We start from the raw sequence: 19781 nt of genomic DNA on the forward strand, positions 1-19781 counted from the left end.
CAACTACATCGTCAACATAAGCCTCAACGAGGTCGTCTTTTATCTTGTCTTTGAGGCAGGCCTATATGGCGCGTTGGTAGGTAGCCCCAGCATTCTTGAGCCTGAACAACATGGTCATGTAGCAGTAGGTGCAGAAGGGCGTGATGAAGGATGTCTTGATCTGGTCGTCCTTTTCGAGAGCGATCTAGTGATAACCAGAGCAGCAATCGAGAAAGGAAAGCAGCTCGCAACTGGCAGTTGAATCTATGCCCTTATCTATGCGAGGTAAGCCGAAGGGGTCTTTAGGGCAGTGTTTGTTGAGATCAGTGTAATCAACTGCACATTCTCCATTCCTTATTCTTTTTACATACAAGAACCAGGGTTGGCTAACCACTCCGGATGATATACTTCTTTGATAAATCCAGGCTGCTAAAAGCCATGTAACTTCAACCCTAATAGCCTCCTTTTTGTCACGAGCGAACCATCGTAGCTTCTGCTTGATGGGTTTGGCCTTGCCATCAACATTTAAGGAGTGCTCGATCAAGTTCTGAGGTACACCAGGCATGTCAACGGGTTTCCATGCGAACACACTCATGTTGCTCCTCAAGAACCTGATGAGCGCGTCTTCCTATTTAGGATCCAGGTTGGCCCTGATAAGGGCCATTTTGCTGGGATCACCGTCGACCAGCTAGATCTCTTTGTGCTCTTTGGACTTGATGTTCTTGCGTGGGGCCTCGAGCTCTAGGATCTCTAGGTGGTCGGCTAGGGTCTGCTTGGCATCGAGCGTGGTCTCAGCCATGCGAATACAGAGGTCGTGAGCCTCTGCTATTTTGAAGTTGTCATCCTCGCAGGTGTAAGCTGCGTATATGTTGCCCCTAGAGTTAGAACCCCCTTCTCAGTACGCATCTTGAGCACCAAATACCTGTAGTGAGGTATGGCCATGAACTTGGTGAGCGCTGGTCGGCCAAGGATAGCATGGTAGGTGCCTTCGAAGTCGGCGACCACGAAGTTGACGTAGTCGGTGCGGAAGTGGTCTAGGGTACCAAATTGCACACGTAGCGTGATCTGCCCGAGAGGTGTGGAGCTCTGTCCAGGGGAGAACACCCCAGAACTATGCCTCGTATGGCTTGAGATCAGCCTGGGTTATCTTCAGGGCTAGCAAACTATTCTTGAATAGTATATCGATGGAAACTACCATCGTCAATCAGCACTCTATCAAACTGAACCTTGTTGATACAAGGATCGAGAACCAGAGGAAAATGCCCTGGCTCAGGTATTGCAGCCCATTGGTCCTTTCTGCTGAAGGAGATCTCGCGGTGAGACCAAGGAGGGAGCCACGGATTGGCGAATGAGGTTGTCAGCATTGGCCATGTTCAAGCAAGCACGGGTGAGCAGCTTGCGCTCTCGTTTGGTCTCGATGGACACTCTACCCCCAATGATGGTGTGGACACTGGTCAGTTGGCTTGACTGTACTTGTGATGGGGATCTACGTCTTCATCATCGTTGTCCTCGTTACACTGCTCCCCTACGTCGTTAGGCTTGTCGGATTTATCCGTAGCCTGTTGGTGCATGTAGATGGATTTGAGAACACGGCAATTCCCCATGGTATGGTTTGACTTGGGATGGAGCTGGCAGGGTCCTTTCAATGCTTTGGTGTAGTCTTCTTCGTAGTTGCGACGTCCGCCACCTTTTTTTAATGATGTTGACTTTGACGTCATCTTCCCGAGCACGCTTGCCCCTGTAATCGTCACGGCGATTACGCCACTGATTACGCTGGTCGTGGTGGTCGCAAAAATTGTTACGCTGGTTGCGGCGATCAAAATTGTCAGTTCGACCATGGTTGCCACTGGTAGTCGTCGTGGTGTGGGGGGTGGTCAGAGCATGGAACCCTTGCTGCTTCTTTGATGATTATCTTTTTAGCATCATCGGCAGTCCGCATATTTTTTAGCAGTAGCTAGGAGCGCTGTGACCGATTCAGGTCTTTTGCGGAGGAGCTTGTCCCTTAGGGCATCGTGGAAGCTGAGACTAGTGATGAAAGCTTCCATTGCCTCATTGTCGGAGATTGATGGGACCTTGATGCGCATCTCCGAGAAGCGTCGAACATACTCGTGCAGTGGCTCATCTTTGCGATCTCGAATCCGCTGCAGATCATATTTGTTGCCGGGTTGTTCACAAGTAGCAAGGAAGTTGTCGATGAATGCTTGCTTGAGCTCTTGCCAAGAATCAAAGTAGTTTGCCGGCAAGCTGACCAGCTATTGGTGGCCTGCATGGCCGACGACGACTGAGAAGTAATTATACATGACGTGCTCATCAGCCATGGCTGATCTTGCACGCGGTTTCGTAGAGCATGACCCATAACTCGGGGTTCTCCTTGCTGTCGTACTTCTGGAGTTTTTTGAGCTTGAAGTTTTTTGGCCACATGACTTGGCGAAGGTGAGGAGTAAACTGCTTCTAAACCTGGAGGGCCGTGGGTAGTATCATATTCCATATAGCGATAGCTTTCGTGGGATGCATGATCGTTGGCTCTTTGGTTAATGTGATCGCGCAGATCGCGTTCTCTAAGGAAATGGCGGAGATCGTTATTGCCATCACGGCGATCCCGATTGCCACCCTGGTTGACCCCACGACCGCGGTTATCACTGGCGATTGTTGCGGTTATCTCGTCGATTATCGTCCCTGGTTGTTGCGGTTGTTATCGTCCCGGTAGTCGCGGCGGTTGTCGTCCCGACCACCATCACGACCACCATTTCCGCCTTGACAGTTGTCTAGTGGGTCGTTGTTGCGCAAGCCACGTTGGTTGGGTGGCTGTGGGTGACTTGAGTACTGGCGACTGTGGCTTGATTCGACTGAGACGGACGGAGCTCGGGCTTGGTTTGCAATCTCTGCGGTCTGGGCTATAGCAGCCAGTCAGGTAGGCTTGTACATCATCACTGAATTGCCTGGATTTCCGAGGTATTGGGTAGTCGTTGCATTGTCGTCATAGCAACAGCTACGTTGGCTCTTGGAGTCTTGAAGACCTACTTTTCCCCTACCCTATCAAAGGCATTGTTGAGATCGCGTGGCTGGAACCTTATGTGTCAGTGCCTCCTCTTCTGCCTCGGCTTCGGCTTGTCTGCGATTAAACCGGTCAATATTGCGTGCTTCGCATGCTAGCCTTTCTTGTTCTGTTTCGCCAACTGCCGGTGGTTCGTCATTACTGACGACATTGATCAAGTCTCCTCGCCTTGGTGGGAAGGATGGGAATCGTGGGAACCCCGGGGAGTGGTCTGGGATATCCAGATCGTATTCAACTTCTTCATTGTCACTGATGCTGAAGCTCAGTGTGGACGGAGCCAATAGATGCGATGTTGGACGGGGAGCTTGAATCGCCCTCTTGAACTGTGTGGACCGATCCTTCTTGATACTCCTCAATCCGAACCATGTTGACCAAGTTGCGTGGCTTTGGCCGAGGATCGATGTATAAAACACAGATCCGAGCAGCGTTGTATATTGTACGCGTAGTTGGAAGCAGCGTTTCACAGGCCGTAGGGCTGAGCCTGTTAATTCTCCATCAAGGCTTCGCACTCAGAGAGCCGGAGACCCGTTGCGGGGGCTGGTCGGCGATGAACGGAGTGCCCTTCAGGAGTAGACGTGACCACGAGATCCGTACCGAGTCGTGCAGGACGACTGTCCCTGAGCTGGTCGGGTAGATCTGTTGTGGGTAGTGGTTACCTGCTCGGTAGGTTGATTTTGAATCGAATCTACCAGAGCTAGGGTTTCAGCAAGCTTGGTGCCGACCTGATCGATGGAGTCGAGCAGGTCGGTGTTGTCGATCTGCCTCCCTTTGTAGCGAGGAAGCGAACGACGGGTTATCAGCGTGGCTGAAGACGATGCTGGTGTGGCCGGAGCCAGATCCAACGTGGTCGGAGCCGTAGCTGATGTTGGTGAAGCAGTGGTCGACGCAGATTGGATCTGCGCCTCCTCCGTGGTCATGGCGATGAAGTTGTCGGAGCCAGTGGTCCAGGTGATCTGGCCGATGGTGAACGTGAGGCCGTTCGGTGTAGCCATGGAACCGGGGATGACGACCATCTTGTTCGTCTGGGGAGCAGTACGCACACCCCCTACCTGGCGCGCCACTGTCGATGAAATATGGTCGGACAGTCTACCTAGGGGTATGTTCAAGGTAGTAGATTATCGGCAGACAGGTGCGCAAGCTACGAACGAGATGGTGACGCAAGACAGACACGAGGTTTTATCCAGGTTCGGCCGTCGTGAAGGCGTAATACCTACGTCCTGCGTCTGGTTGTATTGTTGTGTGTAAATGAGATCATTTTTTAGAGGGGTCCCCTGCCCGCCTTATATAGTCTAGGGGGCAGGGTTACAGATCTGAAAACTAATCCCAACCAGTTACAATTGCCATAGGTGGTCGAATAAGGATTCCTATTCTAACCGACCAGGATCTTGCTTGATCTCCAAGTCTGCCTTGATTCCTTGCGCGGGACTCCGAGCAGATCGGCTGTGTCGCGCGTCGTCTTTTAGTGGGTCGGACCCCCTAGTCCGAGCCGGCCCAAACCTAGCCATAAGGATATAGAGGTTAATACCCCCACAAACCGGGAGTAAAAGTTAACCTTTAGTCCTGGTTGGTAGCTCCAACCGGGACTAAAAGCCCCCTGCAGCAAAAGCCTGCCGCAGTAGCCATTGGGCAGGGACCTTTAGTCCCGATTGAAGCTACCAACCGGGACTAAAGGTTTTTCTAGTCCCGGACGTAAAAAAATATCGGGACTAAAGCTAAAAGTCGAAGTGGATCAAAAATCGTTTGTCTACTGGTCTAAGTGGAAGGAGGTTTTCGTAGAACGCCCCGTCCCCAAGCGTACGAAGAACGGCCCAGCCCATGCAACACACGCCGGGCCACGAACAGAGGAGAGACCTGGCCGGCCTTTGTCTTTTGTTTATTTATTATTAGTTTTTTTATATACTTTTGTTTTTTTTTAAATTAAAGAGAGAGAGAACGATTTGGAGCAAACCGGCGCGGCTCTTTCGGAGCAGTCGGCGCCGAATCCTCCTCGACGTTCCAGGTGGGCATGCATGTGAAAGCGACGCAGCCGCCGGGCCCACAAGTGCGTGCAGTCCAGCTTGCGTCTGCATTGCATGCCCAAACGACGACTCTCGCCTCCGACTCTTTCTTTGAGTTCACGAAGCAGCACGGCGCCGCCTGCCTATATAACACGCAGCAAGGCTGGCGGGTGGCGGCTGGCCACAAGTCTTCTCCTCTGACTCTGATCTGAAGCGCGTACGAGAGAGACGCAGGCGGCGGTTGAGGAGAAGGAGGGGAGATCCATCGAAGATGGCTTCCGCGTCTGCGTCATGGTCCAAGAGGTGGATCCGCCCCGAGGTACGTAATTGGTGTGCTGATCTGTTCGATCGATCATGGATCTGATGAGTAATTAATGTCCCTGATGGTGGCGCGCGCGCGTTAATTCATCGATGGATGGATCAGGTGTACCCGCTGTTCGTTCCGATGGCGGCGGCGCTGGGCATCTGCTCGTACCAGCTGGTGCGCAACATCACGGGCAACCCGGAGGTGCGGGTGACCAAGGAGAAGCGGGCGGCGGGCGTGCTGGACAACCACGAGGAGGGGGAGAGGTACGCCATGCACGGCCTCCGCAAGTTCGTCCGCGGGAAGAAGCCCGAGATCATGGCCTCCATCAACTCCTTCTTCGCCGACCCTCCCAAGGACGACTAGGCGCTAGCTAGGCGGATCGGAGACCGATCCAATGATCGTCGATCATATATTATCTATCATTCATTACCGGCCGGCCGGCCGGCGGTATACATTTTTGCTTTTGTATTCTAATAATCTTCCCCCATATAAATTAATGGAAGAACATGCATATGTTGTGATGCGTGCTTGGCTGCGAACAAATGAAAGCCGGCCTAGGCCGGCCTGATGATTTTCATCACATACCTACCGAATTCGAATATCTATGGTGGTGGTGTTGCGTGCTGTGCTTGGCTGCGAACAAATTAAAGCCGGCAAAGGCAATTCGCGTTTGGCCACCGATCGACGACCGACCGCGTGCGTGCCAGTGGCCAACTGGTTGGCGTATCAATCTCAATCAGTTCCGGCCGGACATGTGGGAAATAAAAGAGGCGAACCGACGGTCGCTGCCTGCACGTACGTCCAGGCTGTTGAACGCCCCTGTGATTCGCTTCCGTTTCCACAAAGCAAGGCAAGGTGCTTAGCCCAATTCCAGCTTTCAAACCCAGCCTGTGGAACGCGCCGCCGCTAGCGCTTTCCGTCACGCTTTCCACAAAGTTTTATATTCCAATGTTTGACCTAAGTGAAGTACATATTATGCAGTGTAACGCACCCTTCATCGTAAAAAGATATTTATATTACAATATAGTTTTTTTTTGGCGAGACCCATATGGGTTGGTGATACAAATATAATTATTGTTGGCATACATACGAATGCCGCCATTTTAAATAAAGTTACTTCACCCTTTATATTTTGGAATCTTTTTAGTGCTTACATTTAGATCTCTTATATTTTCAGATAATGGAGAGAATACTAAGAGCCTCCAAGAGTTCCCAATAAAGTCTCTCATTCTAGGATTTTTTGGCACAATAGAAAAACATATCTCCAAGAGTCCCAATCCCACCTCCAAGCTTTTGGCAATTGAAAAAAAAACACCAAATGCGCATGCGCCTTCCACAAGCGTATCGGCCCGCCAATCTAAGGTGGAAGGGCATGAGAAAGAATAAAGAGTTGAAAAAGGTTTCTGCTGCAAATGTACAAGAGAGAAAAATGTATAAAAGTGGTTACATAATTTAGAAATAGTATATGATTCCTGATGTAAAATTATCTTCTATATTTTAGGAGTGATTTATTGAAAACCGTTAAAGATGGTCTTATTTATTCCTCTCAATACTTTTCGGCGAGTTGAAAAACTCCATAGTTTTGGAAAGAAATTCTTGAGAACTCTTGGAGATGCTCTAAATGATATCCTTACAAGTTGCACTACATTTTTAACAAACAGTTGGTAACATAACTTAGTACAATCCTAAACAATTGTTGAAACAGTTGGTACCATAACTTTATACAATCCTAAAAAAAATGTTGAATTTATTAAATAATAAGGTAACCTTTCCTATTAAACATTGTGGAAAAAAATATGTCTATGATGCTTCGCATATAGCTAGTTAAAGTGATATTCGATCTCACGTGTCGTTCCTTACACGTGAAACACATGTGAAAATGGTTGCATGCATGTCCTTAGAAAATTTCTCACTTTATTATCTCTTTATTTGCTCATTAAGTTTCAGTTTTGCAATGAAATTCTGTTGACTGATATATATCATGTTCATCCCCATCTCTCGCAACAGTCTTACCAAACTTGTGCAAAAATATTCAGTGCAAACCTGCTTCTACTTAGTGGAATCATGAAAATCTTTTAGAAAAAACATACTTAGGAGTTCTCGAAACATTTGAAACTATGTACATCCATAGTGCACCTATAGATGTGTATTCTAGAAAAATTAAGATTCAAACTCGTTCTGTAAAAAATCATATTGAAATAACAAATTTTAGATGCATATGCACTGGAAGACAAATTCTCAGGAATTTTGTCCTCTAACGCATATTCACTTGAAATTTATTATTTTAATATGAAGTTTTATAGATTGAGTTTGAATCTCAAAATTTTCTACAATGTACATCTGTAGATGCACAATAGATGTGTATAAATCATATTGAAATAACAAATTTTAGATGCATATGCACTAGAAGACAAATTCTCAGGAATTTGTCTGGAATTTGTCTTCTAGTGCATATGGAATTTGTCTTCTAGTGCATATGCACTTGAAATTTGTTATTTGAATATGAATTTTTATAGATTGAGTTTGAATCTCAAAATTTTCTACAATGTACATCTGTAGGTGCACAATAGATGTGTATAATTTCCAATTTTTTGAGAACTCCAAAATATGTTTTAAAAGGTTTTCATGATTCCGCCAAGTAGAGGGTTTATGCTGAATATTTTCCGGCATCGCAAATCCTAACGTAGAAAACCAATCGTACACGGGATGCCTAACACAGAAAACTAATGTTCCCTTGAACTTGTTAGCCTGGCTTATCAGCCATGGTACAGTGCTTTTCTCTCACAATAAATTAACGAATAGTATTTTTTAGCCTGGCTTTTCAGCGAAACGAACAAGGTCTAATACATGCTAGATACGGATGCAAGGCGGGTTATCCGCGAACCAGTAAATAGGCTAAATTTTTGCACAAGATGGTGAAAGTCCCTCAAACTCTGCCGTCCTCCTAGGAAAGGTGATAAATAGTGCATCTCCAATGTCTCCAAAGTCCACCCACCTTTCACCACCCGATCTACTGGTAGCGCATGACCGGCAAACAACAATGACGATCGACAATAATTCCTTTTGAGCAGTAGTAGTTGAGATTCTTATTTCCACAAAATCCCCATAAACTGGAGTATCCCCTTCTCTAATACTATATATGCTGGCGGAAGATCATTTCAGATGATTAAACAGTAGTTTGGTCTGAATCTGTGAAATTGTATTGTTCAGATCCAACAACTCTTCCATGCTCAAATCGAAAATCTGGAGTGGAAGTGAACAAGCCTCAAAAGAACAAATCGGCTCTTCCAAAACGGCACGATGTACTTAGCCATGAAATTGTCCTTGGTTTGAAGAGAAGACTCAGGCTGGATGACACAATCCCAGCTAAGAAGATTAAGTAGAGTGCTGCTCAGGTGACTCACGGCTGATGACTGACAAATTCTCTAATTAGTAACTACATAGTGATTTGTAATTGTCCGTATATAAGCAAGTAGAATGCGGCTCAAGTGTGTGACAACTGACAAATTTGTCACACTTAGCTTGCTTGTTCCTGCAATGGGTGATCAATGATGGACTATGGAACAGACACAGCAACCGGTTAAATTCTCTTGCAGCTTTCTGAATCCAAATGGAAAGCACCTACGGGATGAGGAGATGATCACCTCCCTTCCATGTAAAAAAGTTTGATCAACGGTTCAGTGATGACGGGTGACCTGTGCTGAGGCAAACTAGCATGCCCTATAGTCTTGTAATCTTCAACAAAATATGACATGACTTTGCTTGGAGACAGTTCTAGATGCAGCTGTTGCATTCAGCTTCTGAAATGAAATTTCCCTTCCTTGAATGTTTAGACTAAATGGCTAAATCTCCTATGTTATGGTAGTACAATAAAATTCCTTCTTGCACTACTGGAAACTCGAATTGCCCTGTGGGTGACGAATTTTTCTGTGCGTTTTTTTCGGTACGCACAGAAAAATTACGATTATTCTGTCAGGTTTCAAAATATCCCGACAGAAAAATACGAAAACCCACAGAATAATTGTATGATTTTTCTGTGCGTGACTAATACACACATGGAAAAATAAGCACTCACAGAAAAATGCAATTTATTCTGTCGGTTCTTTAAAAACGCACAGAAAAAATATATGCACGCATAGGAAAAATGTTATTATTCTATCGGTTATTTTAACACGCACAGAAAAAACATACACACGCACGGAAAATTTAAACGACCACTAGGACCCCTCCCTTCTTCTTACCCCAGCGCCCCCTCCCCCTCCCATCTTCTTCCTCCGCACCTGGACCCCAGCGCCCCCTCCCTTCTTCTTCCCCGGCACCCGGCCCCCAGCGCCCCTCCCCTCCCTACCGCCGCCCCACCCCTTCTTCTCCCCTTCTTCCTTGGTGCCGCCCCTCCCCGGCCTTCTTCTTCCCCGGCGCCACCCCTCCCTCTCCCGGATCCGGCCGGTAGCGGCCAGATCTGGGCTCTGGTGGTGGCGGGTGGTGGGCGGCGTGGCGGCGGGCTTCGTGGTGCTGGCATGATGGTGGTGGTCCCTGGCGCCGCCCCTCCCTCTCCCAGATCCGGCCCTCCCTCTCCCGGATCCGGACGGTGACGGCCAGATCTGGGCTCTGGTGGTGGCGGGTGTGGTGGGCGGCGGGCGGCGTGGTGGCAGGCTTCGTGGTGCTGGCGTGGTGGTGGTGGTCCCTGGTGCCGCCCCTCCCTCTCCCCGATCCGGCCAGTGGAGGCTGATGGCGGACGGATCTAGGCTCTGGTGGTGGCGGGCGGCGGGCGGTGTGGCGGCGGGCTTCGTGGTGCTGGCGTGGTGGTGGTGGTCCCAGGCGCCGCCCCCTCCCTCCCTTCTTATTCCCCGGCGCCGCCCCTCCCTGGCGCAGTCCCTCCCTCTCTTGGATCCGGAGCTGTTGGAGCTACTACCACCATGGGTATGTATTCACTACTGGAGCTGCTTCCTCCACTTCTCTTATTTTATTAACAGTAAGATGACCTCTTGGTTGCATTGTTGGGTTGTTCCAGCTGGTTTAGTAGTAGTAGCACATCTGATTTGTTGTATGAAGAAACCGCACTGCCATTTTGATTCATGAAATTCACAAGTAGAACTATACTAACATAATTCACTATTAGTAGTGCATCAATATTTCTTGAACATATATGAGCAATGAGCTGTCAGGTTTGATCCAAATGGGAGCTCTTCATTGTCTTTTATCAGTAACTTGACATCTTTGAAAATCACAAGTAGAACTATACTAATCATAATTTACTATAATGTAAGAAATATACATGGATGGACCACTCAAATAATGTTATTATATTTGAATTTGAGGGAGCAATGTAATAAGAAGATTTTACTGCAAAGTTAAAATACAATTTTAACTTGTTTGTTTTGTTACCCTAGGTTGCTTTTTCAGGTGAGATGCTATGAAAACAGTATCTTGAATATCTTGCATATATCAACCTGATCAATCATTTTGATATGTGATATTTGCGGAGCTGAGAATGATATGGAACCCCAGTCTCTGTGCCACGCTGCTCTCCCCTTCCCTAACTATGCCTTATTACTTTTTTTGTTTTGTACTACTCTTGAGTGGCTGTGATGAATCAAGTTTCCATTAGAGAACTTCTGCACTTTAGCACCTTATGAGCTGGTACATTGGATATTTTGTTCTGTTTGCTGCTTAACTAGGATGGCTTGTACCAGTACAAGCAACCAATTCTGTGGCCAGTTCAATTCCCATTAGAGAGAGAGAATTAAATTAAGCTCCAGGTAAAATTAAGTTGATAGTTAGTCATACTGATAATGGGTAAATCTGAGCCATTTCTCGAGTTCTTTTGCTCTTGTTCTTTTGCTCCAGGTGAAATATATGTAGTTCTTGTGCTTTTGACATACTGCTCTCTAATGGATCTGGAATGACCAATAGTTTCTTTTCTATTAGCTCAGTTCAATAGAGCTCTGTGATTTTTGCATTGCTATTTGTAGAAGAACATGACTTTTTTGCAAGCAAATCATATATTTATTGCCTTGGACTGTGAAACTTAGGTAATACTTTCAAATGTGAATTTTCTGGAGATGGTCACTGTCTTGTGGTATTTCTTCTGTGAAATTTTGGTAATTATATACTTTCAAATGTGAAATTTCTGGAGATGGTCACTGCCTGTGTGGCATTTCTTCTGTGAAATTTTGGTAATTATATACTTTTAAATGTGAAATTTCTGGAGATGGTCACTGCCTGCCTGTCATTTCTTTTGCACTTGTAGATTTGTAAGTTCTTCCTGTCTCTTGCAGCTGTACTGCTTTTGTGAAGGCTAGAAGTAATTATGGGCAGCATTTGTATTATGAAAACTTGAGTATGTGTAAGAACTAAGAAGCTTGTATGCTATGGCCACTGCTTTAGGCTCTTACCATAGTCCCAACACTGCATGGTTTAATACTAATTTTGTTTGCTTGACTGGACCGAGCTAGAACTTTTGTATTATTGACTAGTTCTATCGAATGCATCTTTAGTTTTATTTTGTTTAGGCTTAGTTTTATATTCAGTGGTACAGTAAAAAAAGAGATGATGGGTCATTGTGGTTTCCCATTTGCATCTTTAGTTTTATTTTGTAGGTAAAGTTGAATAAACTGATCAGGTGCTGCCATGTGTAACTTTTCAATCTTCTTCCGCTAACTTGCATATTACACTGCTTGAACCCTTTTTTCGACAGTATCGTTGTTCTTCTCTTTTTCCCCAATATAACAGAGTGTCAAAGAAAATGTTAACACCGCTGCTCGCGTCCCTCCATGGTTCTTCATTGAGTTGCTTGGAGATACTAATTGAGGTGCAGTATTTTGTCACTTTAGAGATGTTGCTTGCCCCAAACTATTTCTTGCCAATGGGGTTCAACAAATTTGATTGTGCGATTCCTAAGATGAACACAATTGTAGGCTGGTGCTGATGTGAATGGGACTGGTTGTTCTGTACCTCCAGTAGCGCTAGCTGCTTATAAAGGCTTAGATTGCTGCATCCAGTGTTTGTAGAGAAACGGTGCTAATCCCAATGTACCTGATGAAGTGAGTTCTACCTTGCTATTTCTCAATTTCAATATTAGTTGTCAGCTTCTTGGTTTTATGCCTATTTTAATTGTACATAATCTTTTTGGACAAATGTTCCATACCACACTAGGATCTTTACAATTTTTAGGGTAGTTATTATGACTCTGTTTGATACTCCAACAAATTTAGGGTAATTAGCAAAGGTTCCTTAAATGAGGCAATTTGTTGTTTGAGATTTAATGTTGTGATTTCAAAAATACATTTGTGCTTACTAGCCTATTTAGGTCTTGATATCCAGATATTGATTGTTGGAACTTGAAAGAATTGTGATACCCTGACACTGATGGAATTATTTCCTAACTAGAAGTTTAGGATAAAATACCCACATTAGATTTGCAGTTTGACATCTAGAAGTTAGCTGCCAAGTTACTATCTGAAACAAAGTTGTGCTTACTACCTGATGTATGCCAAGTTGATATTATCTTGCTTACTGTGCTTTATTTGCAGGTCGATAGGAGCAGCAATGAAAGAGCTAAGAGCTGCTCATTTTCAATGGTAGCAACATCGATCTGGTTGTCAGCAGAGTAGTACAGTAGTTATCAGTAGTGAAATTCATGAACTGCTGAGATGAGATGGTAATGCTTTTGAATGTATTGATGCCAGAAATATTTGGACATCATCTACATGTAGCCTGGATGCTATGAATGAATGTGCTGAGCATTTGGACTCCATCTTTATATGTTGTGATGAAATTACTGTATGGACAGTCCATATTTTAATATGCTATTGCTACTATTTTCAAATAATTATTGTATCCAATTTGCTGCATGGGTAAGTGTATATTATTCTGTCGGTGGTCTGTTAACACCTGACAAAAAATACAATTTTTCTGTGCGTTCACTTAACCCGACAGAAAAATACAATTTTTTCTATGAGTGCACCTCTGCAACTATGACTGGGACAACACTAACAGAAAAATGATTTTTCTGTCGGGTTTTCTTTTTTCTGTGAGGAATAATGCATATAAATTTTATTTTTAATCCTGGCCGAACTATAATTTTTCTGTGCTGTGTAAGATCGACAGAAAAATTGTTTCTGACGGCGAACGCACAGAACAATTGAATTTTTCTGTCATTCTATTTCCGTGTGTATTTTTCTGAGGGTACACCATCAAAAAATATTTTTCTAACGGATATTCATATTTTTCTGTGTGTTTTCGCACACACGAAGTAATTGAGTTTCTAGTAGTGTTAGTAACGATGATTTAAGTCATAGAAATCACTATCATGCCCTACAAATGTAGAAGTCCGAAGAATACCGGTTATACCACTAGCAACTCAAGGAATGCAGGTTTCCAAGGCCTTGCCGGCTCCAATAACCCCATATCGACACCATGAACATCTTTGATATTTTTAAATCCTGGCATCATCCATATTTGTAAATCCGGGACCTGCGCTCAACAGAAGGCACGGCAAGCCGCGCCAGTCTTTCTAGTCTTCTTTGATATTGTTCAGTCTCCAAAAGTCAATTGTCAAACGTGTGATTATTTCATCATTAATCAATAATATAATGGACCGTATATGTCGTATTTCGTCTCACTCAGCAGCATCCTCCAAATTTGGAAGACATATATTAAATCCCTACTGGCATATAATTATATGACTATGGCATGAATTGCCATCGAAATGAGTATAAAAACATGTACATAGAGGGGCATCAGCGGCATAATTGTCTGGCGAGGAGTACTTGTTGAAGGGAGGGAGCATGATTCGTTCTTTGTAGAAAATGTAACCACTGAATTTCAAGGAAAATCTGTGCAAAAGTATTTTATTTGTATTCCTTACATTCATCCAAGTCTACTACTCCTTTCATTCCAAAATGTAAGTTGTTTTGACTTTTTAAGATACAATGTTGTTTTTAGCTTATCAAGATACATAGCTTGTATTACGTACCTAGACATAATATATATTTAGGTACATAGCAAAAACTAGAAAAGTCAAAATGGCTTATAATTTGGAATAAAGGGATTAATTCTCTCTGGATCCCAAAGAAAGAAAGCATCTAGATTGTATGGATTTTGCTTCAGTTTATTGGGTTTCATTGATTTATCCTCCAACTAGAAAACTATAAACCCTCTCACTATTTGAAGCTCCAAATGGGCCCAACCGTCTCCTAGCTTTGAGCTAGGCCGTTTGTTCCTTGCGCCATCGCGTTAGGGCATGTTTGGTTTCTTGGGACTAGAGACTAGAGACTACACAGGGACTAAACTATAGTCCCTCGTGCTATTTAGTTCAAGGGACTAATCTACTGCACAAAGACCATGATACCCCTATTCAATACACAAATCAGCTAGGGGTTGTACCCCTGTTCCCGCGCTGCTTTTTCTAGCCGCGCTGATTGCTTTGCCTTGCCGCGTTGCCGGCAGGCTTTCCTCTCCCCAAATCATGGAAAAATTCAAAATAGTGTTCATGTAGTTCATAAATATTCAATATTACAAATCACCAGACCTACAATCTCTTAAATAAACCATCAGCTATCCAATCCCAAAACTGATTCATATTTTGATCTTCGTCCCCTTGACGTATACGTCGTCTATTTCCCTGAGAAGAACACGATGCTTCAGCCATTGGAACGTAGTTTTCATCCTGATCACACATATCAAAATCCGTATATGCTAAAGCACTCTCTCGAATGAAATTATGAACGGCCATGCAAGCCATAATTATTTGGCGTTGCTTTGCCATTGGATAACTCAGCAAATCTAACAATATCCTCCACTTCATCTTGAAAACTCCAAAAGACCGCTCGATGACATTTCGAAGTGAAGAATGCGAATAATTAAAGAGCTCCTTTTTACCTCTTGGCATTGGTCCTTGCCGAAACTCCTGGAGATGATACTTTGTTCCCTTATACGATGCAAGATAACCTATTCGGTTTGGGTAACCCGAGTCTACAAGATAAAACTTCCCTACATAACATGGAATTAAGACATAAATGCAGTTGTAGATTTATATCATGAAAATTGACGTGCACAACTACCTGAAGCACCCACCAGTATATATAAGATAAAATAAAAATTATTAACAGTTATCTGACATCAAGCATACTAGAATGGTGGCAAGGTGGCATATATAAGAAACTGGAGAGTGGACATGAAACTGAATAGCTGGTCTATAGCTCATTAAAAGGCATAGGAGTAGTTAACAAAGGCAATAAGAAATGTGTTCAAGTTCCCTAATAAACAGCAGTAAGTAAATCAAGTCAATGCCTAATGGACATGTCACAGCTCAAGTTGCCTAATAAACAACAGTAAGTAAATCAAACAAGTCAATGGTCAATGGACATGTCAGCTTAAATTCCCTAATAAACAACAGTAAGTAAATCAAACGAGTCAATGGCCAGTGGACATGTCACCGCTCAAGTTTGAGTGTGTGTAATGGCTAATTATCTTAGATGTAGTGCCTAATATAGCTGGAGTGTCTGTAATTGAAAATTATATTTCAATATAATTTCATCTCATGTATTTTTAAAATATTAGCTATTTGCATGGCTACCGGTAAGATTGCAACCACACCACAATATCTATTGCATCACTAGCACACATACTGAGCCACTGGTAAGCATTGCACTTGCATGGACTAAATCTACAGAAAAAGATCTACCAAAAGTAACAGTGGCTAACACAATCTAGGTGAAACATGGAAAGTAACATGAAAAGTATGTCAATCTAGGTGAAACAAGAGATGATAGTAGACATCAATACCTTTAGGTGGATGTGGAAACTTGTCGCCATACTTCTCATTTGCATCCTTGAATACCCTCATATCATGAACGGATCCAGGCCATCCTACCACAACAAAGGTAAATCTCATATTGAAGTCACATATTGCCAACACGTTCTGAGTAATGTAAACATGCCTCCCCGTATGTTGCACTACCTGATTAGTTGGCACAACTACAGTGACATGTGTTCCATCTATGGCTCCAATGCATTTATCAAAGAAAGGAGAAAACCGAGGGGATTGTAACCTTTGATGCACAGACCTAAAATGAGGATCAATTGTCCTAATGATATCAGCTGCTAGCTTGGACACGCTAGCCAGCACCTTCTCAAACTTCCTACTATCTGTCTCGAGTGATCGTGTAAACCTATTTTCAACTTGTCTAACAACTTGTTGTCCTCCACATATCCATAAGAAAATCCCCAAAGCCTCCACTGATGACATCTTACGTGTGGACTTCAATCCATATGACTCCCCAAGGACATTATGAAGCTTATCAAAAACATTTCTGTGCATCCTAAACATGTTGTAACAATCGGTCCTATTACCTAGGTTTCTCATGACCCATTCGTATCCAGATTCTTTAGGTACTCTATACTCAGCTTTGTTCATATATTTGTCGAAGTGAATCATACCGATCATGGATGTAGTAAGGACCATTTGCCACCTCCTCTTCTGAGCCCTCAAGAAATACTCTTCTATAGCAGCATCTTCATCATCCGAACTATCACTATCACTTGAATCATCATCCTCCGAACTAGCACTGTCACTTGAATCATCATCTGACCCTTGCTCTGAATCATCATCATCATCTTTAGTGCCATCTCCCTCAAGTGTTGCTGCATTAAAATCATCGACCTGAACACACAAACAGCAAACCACAACAGACCATAGGTTAACCACTCATAAAAAAAGTTCACCACTCAAGACATAGGTTCACCACTCAAGAGTCAAGACATAGGTTCACCACTCATAAATAAATTCATCACAGATAATAGGTTCATCAAGCACATAAGATGTTCATCACACATAATAGGTTCATTAAGCATATAATAGGTTTAACAAGCATAGAAGATGTTCATCACGCATAATAGGTCCAAAGATACTACACTTTACTTAAGATACTACAGCCATCATAGATACATCAAACACTCCATTGGTTCACACTTCACCCACTGCTGCGCTAGCACCATCTTCTCAACCATAGAAACCTTGACTCCGATGTGGTGAGTTTACAGAAGATGTTCCTGTTGTATTCTTTCTCAAATAATGTTGTAGCTATGAAGAATTCTTCTGTTTCTTCAGCTGCCCCACATTCCTTCGCCATGGCCAAGCATCTATCTATTTGTTCCTGCTTCTCTTGCTTCTTCTTCATATGTCTGAGTACCTTGCTATTTCTGTATTGATCCAATTTTCATTTGAAAGCTTGCTGTCCTGATCAAACTTGTCCATGATTCCACTCGTCATGTTCAGCAAAGGTGTCTTGCTTTTCCTGGGTGGACTGTCGCCTGACTTGCATTTCTTGGATGGACTCTCGACTATAGTGGCACTGTTGCTTGCCCTCTTGCAGCTGGAACTACTCACTGGACTGTTCCCAAACACATCTGCATCACTTCCTACAGGACTCCAAGCAGCAGCCCTAGAAACCTCAACCGCGTCATCCCCTACAACATCACATGCTTGCTGTCTAGGGATGCATGAAGATGACCCATCTACTGTCACACCTTGGAACATCTCGATTAGAAGGTGCAAGTAAGCAGGATTGCCCGACTAAAATTTCTTGCACTCTGCTTGTCCCTGAAATGCACAGATGAAGAACACAAATGATTAGATCACATCACGGCGAGCAAGGCGCATGGTTTAGGTGAAACCAAAGCAGTAAGTACCTTTGTGTTGTTGGTCCACCATTCAGGCGATGCATCAATTGTACCATCAGGTTTTCGGCCTAACCCTGTGTTTTGATTAAGCTTCAACCAGAACTGGTACATTGTCTTGCAATTTTTCACTCGGTTCTTCATGCATTTGGTGTCATGCCAGAGATTAGTGATGTGGTAATATTTTTTTTTTGAATTTCGTTGTAACCTCTAGTGGTCATGGTCCCATTATTCCAATTCCCTTTTCTCATTTGCTCAATAAAAAGTTCACAGAAATAGTATATGTTTTGGTCACTCCAATGTGCCTTGTCATAATCCTTCTATAACAGAAAAAAGATGGCATCACATATCTAGAATGCGGCAAAACTCAACTGTAAATTGGTGTACAAAATGCAGACAAATAAGAGGTACTTGAGGATTCAGCTGATTGAAATAACAGTCACGTACTACTTCACATGAAGACAATAAACTAAAACTATAAAAAGGTAATGCTACTGTAAAAAGTAGTCTAACTCTAACTACACAAGTAGCATGGCAATAAATTTAATCTTTCTAATTCACATCATTCATATGTGTAGAACCTAAACTCTAAGGATACCTGTGCAGCAATACTCAAATATGTTGCATGGAAACGCTCCTAGTTAAAATAAATATGATTGAGGTAACTACATAAGTAGCATGGAACTAGCAGCAAAGGTACCTACCACTGACCAGAACAGAAAAGTAGAAAATAAAAAGCATCATCATCTACTCTGCTCTACCATAACTACAATCTATTATCTATAGAATGTAGCTAAGCTAACCAACAATCTAATATAATACAAGAAATATTAAAACTAGTAGTAACTGACTACTAGTGCTCGAGCATTCCATGCCTGCACCAATTCAATCCTCGATTCCTTCATTCATTCAGTAACAACACTTGTTCTGTCTATGATTACAAATTTGATGCGCTCCAGCAGCAGAGATATGCCACATCTCTCGCTAGCTCGCTTATTACTCACTCACTCCACCATGTATTAACTGAAACTGAACCCCAACGTATGAAATGGATATATATGATCCTCGAATCCAGAGGGGTCACTCAAATGGCGGCGGGCCACATCAGAGAAAAAGAGAATTCGTTCAAAGTCGATCTTACCGACTGAAAACGCGGATCAAAGTCGTTGTTGTCTTGTTCTTCGTTTCCGTCGGCGCGGTCTACATCCTCTGCAGTGCCCGTAGATGTGGATCCACGGCCAACGCAGAGGGCACCCTTCCCCTGCGGTCACCACCGTCGATTCTGGCCATTGGAAGCCCCTGTGGACCGGATTGTGATGGCCGCCCGCCGGATCTAGCTCCAGATCGGCTATGAGAGCTCGGGCATGGAGGGTGAAAGTGGCTGAGACTGCCTTTGCCGCCAGGGCGAAGCGGAGGAAGGCCATGGCCGCCACGACCTCCATCCGCTTGCAGCTACTCCTAGTTGGGGAAGATGACGAGGTGGGGGAAGGCGTCGGCCTGGGAATTCAAATCCAGGTTCTCCCTGCGCATGTGGGGAGCAGACTGGCTGCTGCCGGCAAAGGGAGAAGGCGGGGCCTAGGAATAGAGGCCAAACTCATCGGCGGCGGGGAAGGCAGGATAAGCAGAGGAGCCGGATGCGGAGTAGGAAGAAAGCGATGCCTGAGTGAAGAAATCCCGGTAGTGGTTGTATTGGCCGTCCATGGCGGATGCACCGTGTGGAGGAGTGGGAGGGGCTGTGCCGGCGTGGGGAGGAACGGAGGCA

General features: G+C 44.1%; 2 protein-coding genes and 1 long non-coding RNA gene across 3 annotated transcripts; 2 read left to right on the forward strand and 1 right to left on the reverse strand.

Moving 5' to 3' along the window:
- The first annotated feature begins 5148 nt into the window (after positions 1-5148).
- On the forward strand, positions 5149-5869 carry LOC136551260 (uncharacterized). Its single transcript, XM_066542844.1, has 2 exons — positions 5149-5350; positions 5456-5869. The coding sequence occupies exons 1-2, from the start codon at positions 5303-5305 to the stop codon at positions 5699-5701; spliced, it is 294 nt and encodes a 97-aa protein (XP_066398941.1). The 5' UTR covers positions 5149-5302; the 3' UTR covers positions 5702-5869.
- Positions 5870-12022: 6153 nt separating this feature from the next.
- On the forward strand, positions 12023-13012 carry LOC136551261 (uncharacterized). Its single transcript, XR_010782511.1, has 3 exons — positions 12023-12149; positions 12256-12381; positions 12871-13012. It is a non-coding gene; the product is annotated as an uncharacterized lncRNA (long non-coding RNA).
- Positions 13013-14870: 1858 nt separating this feature from the next.
- On the reverse strand, positions 14871-17879 carry LOC136548354 (uncharacterized). The gene is made up of 3 exons (XM_066539915.1): positions 17730-17879; positions 16127-17003; positions 14871-15331 (listed from the first exon to the last, which is right to left on the reverse strand). The coding sequence occupies exons 1-3, from the start codon at positions 17877-17879 to the stop codon at positions 14871-14873; spliced, it is 1488 nt and encodes a 495-aa protein (XP_066396012.1).
- Between the last annotated feature and the right edge of the window lie 1902 nt (positions 17880-19781).

This window comes from Miscanthus floridulus, chromosome 4 (assembly GCF_019320115.1).
Source record: "Miscanthus floridulus cultivar M001 chromosome 4, ASM1932011v1, whole genome shotgun sequence".
Taxonomy (NCBI): domain Eukaryota; kingdom Viridiplantae; phylum Streptophyta; class Magnoliopsida; order Poales; family Poaceae; genus Miscanthus; species Miscanthus floridulus.